This window comes from Stegastes partitus, unplaced genomic scaffold (assembly GCF_000690725.1).
Source record: "Stegastes partitus isolate 25-593 unplaced genomic scaffold, Stegastes_partitus-1.0.2 Scaffold181, whole genome shotgun sequence".
NCBI classification, from domain to species: domain Eukaryota; kingdom Metazoa; phylum Chordata; class Actinopteri; family Pomacentridae; genus Stegastes; species Stegastes partitus.
In genome coordinates this window covers 261,929-279,383 of record NW_007577912.1, presented here as the reverse complement: position 1 = coordinate 279,383, position 17,455 = coordinate 261,929, and the positions used below count along the sequence as shown (strand labels likewise).

General features: G+C 42.5%; 2 protein-coding genes across 2 annotated transcripts in view; one reads left to right on the top strand and one right to left on the bottom strand.

Moving 5' to 3' along the window:
• Nucleotides 1-8,469: 8,469 nt before the first annotated feature.
• Nucleotides 8,470-9,789, bottom strand: ghsra (growth hormone secretagogue receptor a). Its single transcript, XM_008280097.1, has 2 exons — nucleotides 8,949-9,789; nucleotides 8,470-8,783 (listed from the first exon to the last, which is right to left on the bottom strand). The coding sequence occupies exons 1-2, from the start codon at nucleotides 9,787-9,789 to the stop codon at nucleotides 8,470-8,472; spliced, it is 1,155 nt and encodes a 384-aa protein (XP_008278319.1).
• A 4,223-nt stretch (nucleotides 9,790-14,012) lies between these two features.
• Nucleotides 14,013-17,455, top strand: part of pld1a (phospholipase D1a) — a 41,673-nt gene continuing 38,230 nt past the window's right edge. Inside the window, exon 1 of the mRNA XM_008280096.1 lies at nucleotides 14,013-14,148. The gene's annotated coding sequence lies outside the window, so the exon portion shown is untranslated. The remainder of the gene's footprint in view (nucleotides 14,149-17,455) is intronic.

Below are 17,455 nucleotides of genomic sequence, written 5' to 3'. Positions count from 1 at the left end.
TTTTTTTTTTTTTTCCCTGATTAGTGTTATAATGAAGCTTCTGATATCTTTTTACTGTTTTTATTGCCAAAGCGCAGGCTCTTTTTTTTTTTGTTTTCGTGTCCACTAGATGTTGCGTTCGCACTCGTCTAAAGTGATGTTCTTCTGTAACGACACAGCATTATTATTATTGTTATTATTATTCTCTCAAAAGGAAAAAAAAAAAACATTAACTTGATCTGTGATTATGCTTCTTTTCATATTATCTTTTTTATTATTTTGGGTTTTTTTTTTTTGTAAAGCGAAAAAAAAAAAAGTGCCATTTTGAAATGTGTAGCCCCTTTTGGAGGAGTTTTTTTTTTTTTTTCACACACAATCTGATTTCTCACTGAAAAGGTAAAGAAGGCAAAAAAATAACAATCATACGATGATTTCAGACAGACAGTAATAATAATACCGACGATTCCTTTTTCAGGCTAGTGCTGGTATAGCAGTAGTGAGTGTTTTTGTATCCAGTGTTTTTTGCTAAGAGATGATATACAGAGATATCTATAGAGTTCTAGAATGAGATGGTAAATACATTATGACTAACAGAGTTGAAGCACTTTTTTTTAATGCCGAGCATTAGGCTCTGATGAGGGTAATGTGAGCAGATCCTTTTGCTCTTTTTTTCCAAACACTACTGCCAACGCCGTCTGTTACACTCATTGGCATTATCCTTTGTCGTTGGCGTCACTGTGACATTTGGCATTACCGGAGCACGGTTCTGCGCTACTCAAACGGCACCGCTGCTCCCCAAACTACAAAAAGAAAAGTGCGCTTCACGAGGGAGCGCGGTGCCTCCGTCAGACGTGCTCGTCGTGTGTCTACCTAACGTTGTAATTTAGACAGTATGAGGTGTCCTGTCCCTAAGCCCACTGATGTTACGGCCCCACTTTATTCCCGCCCTTTTTCCAAGCCTTAATGCCCCCCCTCCACTTGAGGAGAGCAGGGGTTGTGTTTTGGTCCAGGCCAGTTATGCTAGTGTTGAAAAGTCTGAGGTTGACACAGTTGTTGACTGAAAGGCTTCATGTTTGAGGGCAGGGTACTCCCTTTATGTGCTTTGTTGTTTTTATTTTCAAATGCTGGTGATTTTATAGAAACCTCCCCCCACTCACCCTGCACATTTAGCGGGTACATCAAGAATGAGAGACAATGTTTTTGCCCAGCAACCCCACGTCTGTGCCTTCTGATCAGTTTTATTTTTTTTTTTTTTTTTTTTTTTTTTTTTTTTGTACATTTTACAGTAAGTAGAGATTTTGACTGAGAGATTGGCGATTTGACAAACGTACAGAGACTCACAGGTATTTAACTATTTTTTAAGAGAGACAAAAAAAAAAAAGAAACATATTTTTACCTCACGATTTAAATACAAACATTCCAATGTTGTCATGGTCTACGAATTGAGAAAAGAAAAGAAAAAAAAAAGAGAAATTCATGCATTTCTTCTTGTATTGTAAATGTTAGACAATTTCATATGCATTATATAAAAGAAAACTGCCATATCAATTTTAATGTATAGATTTTTGCAAATACTACCCTATGTATGTAAGACGTAACTGTATCGGTAGCGTATATATAATATATTTATGCCCAATAAATGTTTTAATTTTTTTTCTGACTTTGTTGGCAACAGTTTGTTTATTGTGTGTGTCATTACTCATCAACACTTCCACAGACTTACAGGACTGTGGCAAAGTTTTCAGAATTTGCCCTCATTACACGACCACAGTGGATCTGAAATGTAGCAGTCATGTGATTGAGGTGTAGAGTTTCAGGGGTTTAACAAAAATATTGCCTTAATTGTTTGGGAATTACAGATTTTACCTTCAGTACCTTCATTTTCAGAGGCCCAAAAATAATTGTACAGTTAATTTATAAGCAGATTCATGACCAGATGTGGCCTTTTCCCCTCATTATTACATGACAACTAATGGAGATAAAAGTCAGGAGTTGATGTTTGCTGTTTGGTAAAGTGAATGTGACCATCATTAGGCTGAAGCAAGAGAACAGACCTATCCAGGAGAATGCAGAAACCCAAAAAGTGGGCAAATCAATCAAGTGGTGCATTTTTAGAAAGCTCTGCAACATGAAAAAGCCTGGAAGACTACGAAAGACAACCACAGAATTTACTTCCTTGGTAAAGAAAGACAGGCTGCAAGGTGGCTCGGTGGTTAGCACTGTTGCCTCGCAGCAAGAAGATCGCCAGTTGGCGTCCCGGTGAGGACACCCGGGATCTTTCCGTGTGGAGTCTCCATGTTCTCCCCGTGCAGCGTGGGTTCTCTCCGGGTTCTCCGGCTTCCTCCCACACAGTCCAAAAACATGTTGAGGTTAATTGGTGATTCTAAATTGTCCGTAGGTGTGAATGTGAGTGTGCTTGGTTGTCTGTCTCTAAGTGTAGCCCTGTGATAGACTGGTTACCTGTCCAGGGTGTCCCCTGCCTTCACCCTGAGTCAGCTGGGATAGACTCCAGCCCCCCATGACCCTAGTGAGGATTAAGTGGTGTATAGATAATGGATGGATGGATGCTAAAGAAAGACCCTTCTTCAACATCTAGCCAAGTCAAGATAACTCTTGGGAAGGTTGTTGTGTCGTTGTCAAAATCTACAAGCAGGAGACGCCTTAATGAATGGACGTACAGAGGGTTTACTCGAAGATACAAACCATTGGTAACTCAAATCCAACATGGAGAACAGACTTTTCTAAAAACCACCCACCTCTAAAACTAAATTCTTCTGACAGATGCAACCGAGGTTAATTTACAACAGAATGATGGGGAAAGAAGAGTACGGAGAAGGAAAGGAGTCATGATCCAGAACAGACCACACCATCCTTCAAACATGGTGGAGGCAGCGTTATGGCAGGATGTCAGTGGAACTGCTGACGCTTATTGATGATGTAACTGTAACAGAAGCAGCAGGATGGATTCTGAAGTGTATACAGCTGGAAGAGCCTATTTTGTTCCTTTTTTTTTTCATTGTTGGTTAAACCTCCCAACACTTGGGGGAGCAGTGCTGCTGGGAGTTAAGCAGACGTGATATGAGCAAGAGGTGATTTGGCACAGGTGTGGCTGACAGGAAGTTGATGCACTCACATGTTTGACAGCATGTACTGGATGATTATTCCTGGAAATAGTGGATATCTTGTCTTTTTTGGACACATCTAACCAATCAGCAATAGTTGTGGCTACATTTGTTTGACAGGGAAAGAGTTGTACGTTCTGCTTAGATACAGGAAAATACTGGATAGGACAGCACTTCACTTCACTGATGCATAAATATCCAAGGCATACAACAAAAGCAAACCAGGTGCACGCAAAGACAAAGAAATTGAATGTTCCATAATGGCTGAGTCAGGTCACCTCAACCCAACCAGGCTGCTTTTGACTTACTGAAGACTCTCTAACAAGTGGAGGCAGCAAAGGCCTGGAAAAGTGTCTCAGCTTTTGATGATGTCCGTGGGTTCCAGACTTCAGCCTGCCATTGGCTGCAAAGGATGTATATGCAAGTATTAACAATAATCCTTATATTTCTAATTATATTATTTCATCCAGTTACTTTTAAGCTTGTGAAAATGGAGGAAAAATGGGTGTAAGTCCTGAACAGTCAATATTTTTGCTAAACCCTTCGAATTAAAGCTCAAAGTCTTTACCTTAATTACATTTTGACTGCTTGTTGTGGTGTAAAGAGGCAAAATTAGAAAAACTGCGTCTCTGTTCAAATATTTATTGGCTTGACTGTGCACTGCTTTACGATTAGTGGCGTGTGTTGCATTGTTTTGTGTATGGATCACTTCTCTGGAGGCTAAATGGACAGAGATTTGTCCGCAGACAATGTCAATACAAACACAGTTTCTCTGACATTCAGCGCTGTACAACACTATCGATTTCTGTCCTCAAGATTTAATAAGAGAATGATGATGTTCCCTCTACGGAGGCACATAAATGTACTGCTGTAAACACAGAGGAGAAGCAATATTTATAACGGTTTGAATTAGAATAACTCATCCGAATTAAGTTTAGAACAGTCGTAATTCATTTTAAATGTCACAGCGACACATTTGTGTAATTATAGACAGTTGTGCCTATTGTCACTTCAGGTTCAAGGGTGTGGAGTGAGTGTAAATGTGTGTTAGATTTACTCTCCAGTGGCCTTGATGGTGTTTAGCCAGATATCAGAGAGAACAGTAAATCATAGACATTATTATCCCCCTGCTGTCCCTGAGGGCGGCCGGAGAGAAACTGCAGCGCTGGAACGCTCAATTCCCCTCAACCTGAAACAACCCAAGGACCACTGAGGAAAATTAGCATTTCGACCCTTTGCGCTACCCTTGATCCTCTCACTTTTAGATGTGTAAAAATTTCGGCAAAAACAAACAGCGTCCCTTATCTCGCCTTTTCTAATTTAGCTGAAGCAACAATAGAACAAACCAAGGTTGTTGGGAAGTGTCCTGGCCATGTGATGAAGGATAACTGAGGCTGAAGGATGGCATTCAGGCAGCATCAAGTGGCTTTGGAATAGCTCGTGAAAGAAGCTACTTCTTCTTGACAGAAGGGTAATTTAAGTGACTGAATGTGGTATAATTTTTTTGGTGCCAGATGCTTCTGTTTTGACATCTCCGAAGCAGGTCGTTCATGGGATTTTTTATTTTTTTTGCTAACAATGGCATCACAGAACTCAATAACCTGCTGTCTTAGGAGCAAAAGAGAGGAAATCTAATGTGTTTTTGTGGGTTTTTAATGTAGATGTGGGGCAGAGGGCTTCATATTAGTAGCCTAATGAAGTGCAGGACTTTGGAGAAGGCCATGGGAGTGTCTTTTCTGGTGTCAAGAGTCCAAGGTGCTGATCTGGTGGTGAGGAAATATACCTGCTCTTGTGTGGACAGTCTAATTCTTACTTTATAATCACAGAAGTTTCTTTTTAAGCACAGATCTGGTTGTAGCATTGGGAAGATCAGCTGGTGTTGAACTGCTGCATATGTTGCTATTTCTTTTTCTATGACCCCCTGAGGATAAAGCCCACAGAACTTGGTGACTTCTCCTCTTGCACCATCATGAGCTTCTTAGTTGTGATCTTAAGTAAAATATTTTTAAATGAATGTCAATGAAATGTGGCACTGATATACAGTATGTGATGCCAGAAGTTCACATGCCAGTAGCAAAGCTTTACATTTAAAGTCTTGGTTCTTGCAGGAGATGGCTCAAGAATTGATTGCACTGATCCCCACCCTGTAGCGCACCTCTGTGATTCTGCACCAGCCCAGATTTTCAGATAACATTGTGTTGGTCAGCAAGATTTCTAGCACATGCAATAAATATATCTAAGCTCCTGTGAGGGTGAGCGCGCACAGTCCATGCCTGTGTTTGTACACCAGCAGTACTATAGAATATGCAGATGCAGAAGTGTTATGTGATATACCTGGAGGTAGATGTAAACTCCTCTTAAATTCCACCCTCTGAAGTTCATTTATTCAGTCTCTGCTTCACAGCCTACGTTTAAATTACCTCTCCTGGAGTCTGACTCACTGATTGAACCTCTTGTTGTTCACCTTTTATTTTATTGCTTACATTTCCATTGTAAATTTCTTTTGTGTTTGGACATCTCGTCCTCATGCTGTTTTTTCTTTTACATCTCTTCTTCTCGCCACCTACCGTCCAACCCGTACTCTATGAGATGCCGACCCAACTCTCATTTCATTAAGACACCCTGTCTCCTTCATTACCTTTAGATTTGAAAACCCTTCCAATGTTCTCAGCCAAGCTGCTGAACATTTTGTCCTGAAAGGCTTTTTACAGGCTCTCTATGTGTTTTGATCATATACCTGGGGTGAACTCCGAGATGGCTGAAGAGTCCTTTAAGCTGTGCTTGGTGTCAACAGCGCCTGCTGTCTTTGAAGCTGTCTGAAGTGATAGACTGACACTGCGCCTGGTGGTCACCAAGATACAATTCCAGCTGAGATGACGGAGAACAAACCTCTGTGCGTATGTGTTAAGATTACAATCCAGTGATTGGTGTTGCACCCTACTGAGACTAGAATTACATAATGGCTGCAGCAGGGTCGGATGGGGAAAAGACTACTGACGACGTGCTGTACGTGTCTCTGAGTCCACTCTGAGCAGTGTTCACATCAGCGATGTTGGATGTGGGTGGAAAGGTGGCGTTAAGTGGAAGCTTCACAAACCTGATTGCAATTTGCATCTCATATGTTTAGGACAAACGGTTACCTGACTGTTAAGTGTGTGCGAGCTTACATAAAGAATACAAATACTGTGTACGAAAGAAAGACCAAGAGATGTTTTTTCATTTACTTTTTATTTTTACAGGACTTAATCATAGACAGATACATTTATCAACAGGAGATATTCACAGACATTTTTTCCCAAATAAAAGAAAATAGGAATCAATTTTTACTCTTTTGATCAGTATACATCCTGTACAATAACAAACAGTGTGTAAGGTTTATCAGTATGTACAGTCGGAAACATTCGTTTAACTGAGATACATTCTTCAGAGCCAGGAGGCCATGTTTTAAATCCAGTGCAGATTTTTTGGAGGCTGCTGCGGTGATTTTGGACTGCTGAATCCCTCTGAGTGTACAGCATCAGGTGTAAAGCATTACAGAGCAGCTATTTACAAAATAACGCAAGACTGACGTCACTTACAGATAGTTTACTGAATGTCTTTGACCCAAAGGGTGGATGACACAGTTTACAAAAATCGTTCACTTTTAAATCTCCATCTTTAACATTACTTTATGCACTCTTAAGGGAAAAGTGAGTGTTGAAAAGCATTCTTGGGGTGACACTTTGTCAGGATTGGGCACATTTAGAGTGTTTCTATTTCAGTTCACATGCTATTATGTGCTGTTTTAACCAGACTAGCCATTAGGACCTTTGGACAGGCGGACAAAATCATCCAAATTGGGTCCCACATCCACTTGTCGTACCATTTCAGTGTCAACCACAGATGCCGGCTTGTCACCTATGAATAGTTTTAACCTTGCATTCATAGAAAATTAAGAGACAAGACAAATAAGACTTATATTATACAATTTACATTGTGCGTGTTTTGTTTAACTAGTAAATAAATCATCTGGCTTTTCATTTTTGGGAGTGGTAAACAATTTGTTCCAAAGATAAGTGTAGCAAAAGCACAGCTAACACACAAGGCAGCTTTTATAGAGGCATGAGTGGTAAAAAATATATATATATTTGCATCACTTTGCGCATGCTTAAAAACACAACCAATCTTGTCAAATCAGACAATGATGCCACGAAAATCTGCTACATATGAGTATGACTGGATCCACAGATTTGGAACATTGTAATAGAAAAGGTCCTGTAAAGTGTTGAATCAAGGTAATTCACATCAGTACATCTGATGGCTTTGGTGCTAAAAAAAAAAAAAATCAGCAATGTTTAAGTAGTGCACGGTTCACAAGATTCAGAAAGCTGAGGCGTTCATGGCCACTGTCATGTTCATTTATACAGCAACATCCATCAGCTATCTGTGTTTTACGCAGCAGACTGACACTTCATAAATGCTCTGCACAGTCTGCACACAGTGACCCGTGAAAATGTAATGACGCTCCTCGTGCACATTTCTAATGACATAGCAAGAGGCCTGCAGATTGAACAGTGTTGTTCATTTGTCAGTGAAATCTAAACACAAAAATCAAAGTGACGGGTACATATTTTCTGTCTCACTGAAAATAAACCACTGATGTGCAGAACATGGACATGAACGCACATTTCAGGGACTGTTCACTGACCCTCGTTGGCAGCATCATCACAACATGGACTTGAATTTCCAAGAAACAGGGCACTGAACATAATTGATAACATAGTACACATCTTCACAGAATCACATCCAAAAGCATACTACACACATGCAAATGTCTCTCTCACACAGACACACACAGACACACACACACTGCACCTCTGTCCCTCTCTGAAGGAGTACAGAGCAGTGCCACAAATTCTACAGTGCTTTCTTTGTCATCCAGAATATGAATACAATATAAGGCATTTATAGATGTCTGTGGTATTTATATATGTGCATGAACACTGGCATGCGAGCTCCTGATATTCACATTTGGATCAATATATATTTTTGCACTTGACCAGTTCTGCTTCTCAATGTTGCTGATTGTGTTGTATGAATAGTGTATGGCACTTGCTGAAACAAACCAAACAGACAAATAACTTAGGCAAAAAAAAGAATAATAGTAGTAATAATAATAAAAATAATATTAAGTAGAGGTTTTATTTTATGCATGTTGAACTTTTGTGGCTCGTGCTTTTCTCGTGCCTTTAGGTTTCAGTCAGATAAAGGCAGGTGCTCACAGCAGTGTTTCCTCGCCCTGACAGAAATAATGGCTTTTAGGTGAGTATTCTCAACATATGATTGATAGCTTGACAAATTACATCCAGACACTCTGACAGTCGTGCGTTTAGAAGCTGACTGTGGACTCCGTCCAGCCGTTGGAGCCGTCTCCCTTCACGGTACTGGCTGTGCGTCCCCGTGCCGGATGGCTGTCGGTCAGGCCGAAGAGGCGCGCCGCTGCGCCCCGGTATTTCCAGGACATGGTGTTGTAGAGGATCGGGTTGATGGCGGCACTCAGGTAGAATAGAACCACGGACACCAAGCTACAGTACTCAGACAACAGCGACAGCAGCGGGGATGGAGCATCCAGGGAGCGGAACTGCAGGTACCGACCCACATGGAACGGCAACCAACACAGGACGAAGGCCAGAACAACCACCACTGGAGGAGAAAGAGGAGCAAGTGAAGGGGGATGGACAGAGAAGAGGGAGACAGAAGTAAGTGGATGTAGACATTTCTATGGAGAAATGATGAGGACCAGCAACCTTTCTAATGAAATCTGGCTGTATATAAAAGTTAAATACTTTACAGTCTCTCCTAACTCACCCAGCATCTTGATGGTCTGTCTGTTGCTTTTGTCCCTGTGAGCCACACGGGAGCTCATGTTTGTCTCCTTGTGCCTCTGCCACAGCCGACGGCCTATAAGGCTGTAGAGAACCGTCAGACAGAACACCGGCATGAAGAAGAAAACGGAACTCAGCCACACCATGGCTCCCATCAGGCCTGACTCCACGGCGTAGTGCGTCATCTTACACTCCCGGGTGTCACCAGTGTCAAAGTACAAGCCAGTCTCATTCATCCACAAACTATAGTTTGATGGTCCCATGCTGTCCCGCTCTACTCCCACCATGACAAACACGGGCCCGGCGCTCAGAAGGGACACCGTCCAGAGGAGGAGAATTAACGCGCGCACTCGCCTTTTGGTCACCAGTGCCTTTGCGCGCAACGGGAAACAGATCGCCAGGTAGCGCTCCACTGACAGCGCGGTGATGCTGAGGATGGTGGAGTACGTGCACGACTCTGATACGAACTGAAAGAGTTTACAGAGCGCGTCCCCAAAGCGCCAGGGCCTGTACCTCCACATGCGGTAGAGGTCCAGGGGCATGCAGAGGAAGATGAGCAGGTCTGACACAGCCATGCTGCACAGGTACAGGTTGGTGGTGGTGCGCATGTCCCGGTACTTGCTGACCACCAAAATGGTCATGACGTTCCCGACCACCCCGACCAGGAACAGCAGCGTGCAGGCGATGGTGATGGCAGTGAGGAGAGGGATTGAATAGTAATTGAGAGGAGGCTGTGCAGGGTCGGCGGTACTTGTGGCGTTGTGGGTCTCCTCCCAGCTGCAGTTATGGGAGAGGCAATCCGAGTGATTGGGCCAAGGGGGCATGCTGTAGCCGCGCGGTTATTCACGGGGCCACTCGTGCCCTTGACTGCTGAAGCCACCCCGGGTCTGAGACACCTCATGCCCCTTGGCGCTGCCCTTTCCTGCCTTCATCACTGTCTCAGGTCTCGATGGCAAAGCGCAGCAGGCGTGCGTAAAACCAATGCGCACACTTGTTTTCTTTGGCGGTGAAACAAGTCGCAATTTTGAGCTGCTCGAAAAAGTCTGAGAATCTCCAAGGGAGCATTTAGTCTTCAGACTCTAGCGCAAACATGAGGCTATTTAAGGTCGAGCCAAAACATCCACTTCATCTGCAGTATGCACTCTGAAGCGCTCCTGAAGTAACTGTCCAAAAGCGGAGCGTTAAAAAGCAAATGCAATACTGGACATTTGTAAGCTACACGTCACCTGCCAAGATTATAGTTGTGCGTATTCCAATCCAAACAGATACATCAAAATCAGCACAACCATATATAATCTAAAAAATGATTTTCAAAAACTTAAAGACCGGTTATCTTCTGCATCTTTTCTGTTCCTGAGAGCCACCAGAAGCTCGTTCTTCATGCGCCAGCGAGTCCCAAAGAGTTCCCATCACCAGCAGTACGTCCCTGCCTTTACGCGTCAGTTCAAACCAGAAGAGTGGATGGATTGACGAGTTGCATCGGGCAGCATGTGACGGTGAGTCAGACTCAGGGTCGTAATGATGCGGCAGCAGCGATGAACATCTGTCCTGGGAAGGACACAGGAGGTCAAACTCAACCAAACACGAACGGATAAAAAACAACCACCGTGAAAACAAACACTGTGTTACGGAAGGGAGACAGTTTTATAAAACTCACAAAAACCACGAATGAACGACGCATTGTCAACATAATCATAAAAATAGGAGTCCAAATGATTAAAGTGGAATTAAAAAAAAAAAAAGAAGTACTTGAGACTGACAAAAGAAATCCACCCTGGCACCTCACTTCTGCTCCTCTAGTTATGGTGCATATCCAACGTGTGCATCCTGACTCCCAGTGCGCAAAACATCATAGCCAGGTGAAGTGGTGCTGCTCCAGGGAGGGGAGGTGTGGGGGTCTGCAGTGAGTCCAATGCTGCAACACCACCTACTGGTGCTGGAAGGACAGTAATGGCTGAGGGTTGATGCTCACCAATTAAAGCAAATCGGTATTTACCACCAAGTCTTTCAGAGGACACAGTGGAGGGGAGCGAATGGTGACATGAAGTGTCCTTCAGCAAGACTAAATGTGCTCCAGAAGTGCAGTTTGGCAGCTGATTCTACAAGGAGGTGAGTGGGGGGAAAAAAAAGACATTTTTTCCTCATATGGATAAATTTTAGTGATAGACATAACATTATAAATCCCCTTTCTGGCTTGTGTTCATTAAAATAATCTGCATATTGAAATCATTTTAAAAGATCCATTTGGGATGGAAATATCTCAAATGTTCACTCTGCCCAAATGGAGTCGTATAATTGCACAGTCATAAAGAATTAAATTGCATTATAGTCGGTCCAGATTTAATTTAAGGTTCCAAGTTGCCCCTAGCGGAGTGAGAACAGGGGCCGTGGTGCATTTAAGAACCCACACTGCTCCTGTTTAATCAAGTGTCATCCAAACCGCTTAAGGTTTATTTGCATTTAAGGCATATTTAGACATAAATTATGCCTCATACAGTATAAGATGAATATCCATATCAGCATTTAATGAGGTTAGAGCTGAGGCACATTAGTAACCTACTTAATTAGCACCATATTAGAGACTCCATCAGCCTCTAAGTAGTGGCAGGATAATTGGCCCATGAGCCGTACAACGGGAGGAAACGTAACAGCAGAGGTGGGAAAAGGGTTTTAAATTTAAAACTCTATAGCATCTAGGTAACTTTTAAAACCTTAACTCCATGCCTTTTAGGTGCATTGCTATTATAAACCCACTCCAAACATGTTTAAAGACATTTATACATCCTCTGGTTTGAATAGTAGCATGTGTCTCAGGATTATTGCAGAAAAAGAAAATCTGTAAAGAAAAAAAGACACCATAATATGGAAATATTATTTCTCAGTTCAAAAGGTGTCTCCTACATCACTAGAAGTCAGTTTTTGATTTATGTGCAATGCTTGCTTCAAGTTTCCATGTCACACTTATGTAAGTTCCCTGTTGGATTGGTGTCTCAGTCATGTCACAAATCCTGCTCGCAGCCTTAAATCCTGAATGTACGGGAGCTCAGAGGAGTTTTTCTCTCTCAGCAAGTGAATCTGAAAACAGCCACATAGTTGTAAACAGAGAAGATCAAGCTTTCATAAAACCTACAAAAAGGCAGTGAAGAATGTCTCTTTAATGCCATTCTTTATCTGTAAGTAAATAAATATATGATTCAGAGCGACACTTTACTTCAGCAAGACTGTGGTAATTAATCTGCTACTTTCCACTCTCAATTTTAATTTAATTAAATGTCGTATTTATGTGATATAACAAACTCAGTGAGCATTAAAACTGATTTGTTTTACTCCAGCATGTTTTTTTTAATCCCTAATTTAGAATTTCTTCTGGCATGACGTTTTTATATGACAAAGTAAGAAGTTTTGAACAAATACTGAATTTTGACTTTATGGCATCGGCCAGAGAGAACTCATAAATAACACAGGATGAACTCTTGCAGTCTTTATGGTCAGCTTTGACATATTAACACTCTTCTGAGTACAAGATTGACATTTTTAGGTGATATTTTATTGCCAATATCAAGTTGAGTGCGAATCACAATTAGAGTTGCAGTATATTTCTGCTTGTACTGCACTGATGTGATCTTCACGTCTCAAATACTGTAATCTCTCTGCCCTTTGAGCTGTGTTTATCCACAGATACCATTATGTTTATGACCACTGAATCATGAAGTGTGTGTGATTAAAGGGGGGGGAGAGACTGACCTGGAGATAAATAGATCGGGAAGGAGGGAGACGGATCTCACCGGTGGACCGAACGCAAGCAGGACACTCGTCAGGACAGATTACGAGACCTTTTTCTTCATATCTGGTATGTTTCTGACTGTTTGTGATGTAAATATGTGTCTGGATGCTGAAAACATTATCCTGTGAACTTTAGACATTTGCACTGTGAAACATGTGCTGTGTAGACGGCATTTGATGGGCCTGAGCTCACAACAACATGGTGTTAAAAGCCAAACAACAAGCTTATATGATAATTTACAAACACAAACAACAAAATTGGCCTGTTTCTGGGACAACAGGAGGTAATAACAGCAACAGTGTGTGCGTTCTCTGAGTTGTCACGGCTGGATTTAATGTATTTGTGAACGGTTGTGAGGTTTCCTCTAGTTTCCGGCAGTTCATCTCTGTGTTTGATCTATGTTTTTATGACTTTACTGCTACGTGTTCTGTACATGAAATGCGTTTTCCACTGATTGTTTCAGCGCCGTGTTCTTATGTGGTTCGTGTGTATGTAAACCTGGTGAAGTCCGGATGTGCGGATGAGTGTTTAGGTGTCATTTTTATCTGTGATAGGCCTCCAGGGTGCGGTAGATTAGAGGTTAAAGTCCCTGTCCGTCACATGGAAACACACATTTGGCAGCTGTGGTGATGTGCTCGGTTGTTTGAGGAGTGCAGGATTTTGCTTTATCCACTAGATGGAAGAAGAGATCTTGAATGTGTGGATGTTTGTGTGTGGCTGCCAGATAATGAATGGTTTTGTAGTAGAGGGCTGGAGATGAGAGCTCTTGCAGTGTGGACGAAATATGTGGACGCACAAGTAAAGATAGAACCTCATCAGATCTTTTAACATAACTTTGATTTTCTTTTATGATCACATTTGGGTTTTTAAAGCTCACAAACACAAGCTCTGTTGATCATTTTTCTTTGCTGTTTTGCCACTTTGCAAATCAGTAAAGATGCACAAAGGCCGACGGAAGCATTCAATCGAACGTGAGCAAGAAATAAACAAGACAGGAAAGTGGCAGAGTGTGAAATGATGATCTAACAGGCAGTACCAGTGTCAGTATTTTCTCTCCCAGAGGACTCCTCCTACTCCACCAGAAGGCCAGCACTTCTGGTCATCCAATGAGAGCGGCTCAAGGGAGGAATCTCTCCCCGCCATTGGTCCAGAGTTGCACCGAGCCCCTCCCTTCCTGAGGAGTTGGAGAGAGTTCACAGTTAGTTTTTTCTCAGCCACACTTACTGAGTTGCAGAACAGAAGGAGCTCAGACTTTTTACTGTGTGCTGCTGCTGTACAGTTCTTTGTCCGCTCGGGCGCACACGGCGATTGCCTCGGGCTTTTGGTCGTCCATTCAGTGAAGCCAAGTGGATTGATCAGACCAGCCAGCATGTGGGCTGCACGTCCACAAAAAGAGCAGGTTGGTAATGTCTCCCTCTCTGTTTGTCTCTGTGTCTGCTCTGTTTCTATTTGCGTCCATGGGCTTTGGGAGATATGTGTCTCTCTGTGACACTCCTTGGTTTTGGATTATCAGTGGGATCATGTTGGAGAAATGTTAGTGTATCAATATTCTTTGCTGATCCTGTATGCTGGAAGTGTTTTGGTTTTTTTTTGCTGCCTTGCAAATATGTAGGTGTAGCTGTGGTGATCTTGGGTATCTGTAAGATCCTCAGCTGTTTGGATGAGTTTTGGTTTTTCAGTGGAAGGTGCTCATTCCTTACAAATGAAACACTGCAACAAGCAACGTGTTGCGTAAGACTGCACAGGTGTGTGTTGGCCTGCTGCCCCCTTCTCATGCTCTGCTGTGAAAGTTGGTTGCTTCAGCTGGAATGTCATGGGAAGACTGGAGATATTTTTTTTCTCCGCTGTTCGCTCACACAAAACCAAGCCCCCCTCCGCCCTCCACTCTTCTTCTGTTGTCTTTGCAACTGATATCTCCGATGCTGACCTCTGGCATTCAGTAGTCTTTTTTACACAGGGCTGTGTGAAGAAGCATGACCTCGATACTTTTCTGTTGTTGCGCCAGCATACCGCACAGTGAACTTTATTACCGTTATTCCTGCCCGAGGCTATAAGTGTGTGTTTAAGTGTATCAGTCTGGTGCATGTGGTGCTATTATGACAGGTTTTTTGTTACATAGCAGTCATTAAACTGAACAGTGGGAACATTTTCATCTGCACTCACCTACTGTTCTTTCCAAATACATAAAAGTAGTCTCTTGCATTTTACATTTTTGCAGTTTGGTTGTTTCTATCAGAGAAGATTGGAAGGATTTGAAACATTTTTAGCTTGGCATGCACATGTAGTCCTCTAAATTCATTCCAGATGTGCACTACTGGCTGGTATACTCCTGCACACAGTGAGGCCCCAACAAATACCCACAAATACTGTTGTGAGTTTCCAACCGCAGTCTCAGAAATGATAACTTGCGGGCAATTAAACCCGGGGTTGTACAGCAGAACAGAAGCTAATTGTGCAGCTTTCTCTGTCAACCAGCTTCATAAGTCTTTTAAATTCTTGAGGCCGGAACAAACAGATGGGCGACAAATTAAAGGAAAATCCAACGTCAAGTGTTTTTGGGTCGCCGGAATAGCTTCAGTGAACTTTGGCACAGATTCTGCAAGTCTACTGGATGACAAGTTCCCTCATCTGATGGTTTGTTGATGGTGATGGAGACACAGTCTAACACGTCAGTTCAAAATCTCCCATAGATGTTCAATTCGGTTGACATCTGGTGACAGCGCAGGTCACAGCATATGATTCACATCATTGTTATCATAACCATCAAACCATTCGGTGACCCCTCGTGTTCTGTGTCATCTGGGAGGAACCTCCTCCCATTGAGCAGCAACGCTTTATCATAGCATAAGGTTGATCGCTCACTTTGTATTGATTTGCAATAACTCTTACCTCTAAGTGTCTGTGAAGACTCTCAGTCATCCAGGTCGTGGTTATTCTCGTAGTTTAGTCGTGGACTTGCTTGAGTTTCTTGAAGATGTTTCACCTCTCATCCAAAAGCCTCATCAGTTCCGACTGACTTACAAGTTGGGAGTTCCAGATACTTATATTCTTTAGGAGTCATTAACACTTCAGTTTCAAATCTTACCTCCAAGGGGACAAGTGGACCTGAACAATACCAGCAAAACAGCAAAATACAACCACCAGATTCCATCTCTGTAGGGGTCAAAGGTTCAAGTTTTTCCTTTAATTTCTCACCTGTCTGTACTTTTGCATTGTTTTTCAGTGTTTAATTAAACTAAAGCAAGAGACATCCCCGTTAAAGATAAAAGAGGTCCATCAGAAACGTAAACCGTGGGAACACAGAGCACATCTGCACCTACAGTGTTTTTGTGGCGCTCTCTTGCTCAGACACCAACAATGAGATGTTTTGTTGTTGTACTTTACGTGAACTGGCCCTTTAAGCCAAGAGCACCGACATCCTCTATGCTCCCGCTACTGGAGTCATGAGTCATCTTAGTGGTCTGGACACAAGTTATAGTTAAGTAATTTCCAGGCTCAAACTTGGCCGCCCCGGTCGGGCCGAGTCAGGCTTGGCTGAAGCAGAGACAGGGAGCAGTTCCCTCGGCCCTTCAGTACAATGACGCCTTGTGTTACCACCAGCAGAACGCCACTCCGGCGGCGATGACGATTGCTCTCTAGCTCTCTTTTTTCTTTTTTTTTCTGGCCTCTACTGTATGTCTTGCTTTCTCTGCCTCTCTGACCATCCCTGTCCCCCCTGTCCGTGGTGTGAAGGATTAGATAATAGGCAGCTTTAGTGTGGGCAGAGAAAAAGAGGTGTCACAGACCTCTCTCATTGCTTCTCTCTCTCCCTCCCTTCCTCCCTCCATCTTCTCTTTCTCTCTCTTTGTACCATCTGCGCCATGAGGAGCTTGGCACGGCACGATCTATAAATGCCAAGCTGCATTTATGTTATCTTTTAACTGTGCTGCTGTGTGAGTGGCAGCCTCTTACGCAAAGATGATGTTTACATGTGTGGTGTCTTTAAAAAAAAAAAAAAGCTTTACCGCTTCCTAAATGTCAAGCTTGTTATCGCACATCCAGGAATCGATGGCACATTTCACAAGTTACCTATTTTTTCCTCGCCCTCGATGGGTAATTGGTGGCTGCACCTCTGCTGGTGTTGACATAGATGTTCAGCCCTCCTCCAGTGCTCCCCTCCATAATTTGACATTTATATGTCACATGTAGAGGCACAACTATAGGAGCAATAGGCGCCAGAGATACCTGTCCAAGTGTATTTGATTAGTACTTTTTGGATAAAATAAGCAGATGCAGATGCAACAGTTAAGTGATGACGACCGCTGATAAAGAAGTCTGGCTCAGAGTGTATGAGGAAATGTTCTGACAGCATAGGTTAAAATTAACAGGGATGATGGTTGTTGTTTTTGTCACACATCTGCACATCTGACTGAAAATTACTTTGGGATGAAATGCTGTCATTTTTTTTTTGTTGTGTTCACCCATTTCTGTTCCGTCACATCTAATTCCACTCGTGATTTCCTGTCATTTCCAGCCTCTTTGCTCAAATCACAGCAGTGCACGTTGGACTTTGTGATGTACATCAGTCTAAATAATTTGCACAGTGTGAACATATGTTCTGATACTGACTGAGAACATGAGAAGGAAAACGTGTGCAATAGTCTACATGATGCACCAAGCAGTGAATTGTGCTTCACCGCTATGCAAATATACACACAAATAAAACT

Coding starts and splice junctions, on each gene's coding strand:
- ghsra (XM_008280097.1), bottom strand. CDS start 9,789: ATGCCCCCTTGGCCCAATCACTCGGATTGCCTCTCCCATAACTGCAGC. Junction 8,784..8,948: donor ACAGACCATCAAGATGCTGG/GTGAGTTAGGAG, acceptor TTTCTCCTCCAG/TGGTGGTTGTTCTGGCCTTC.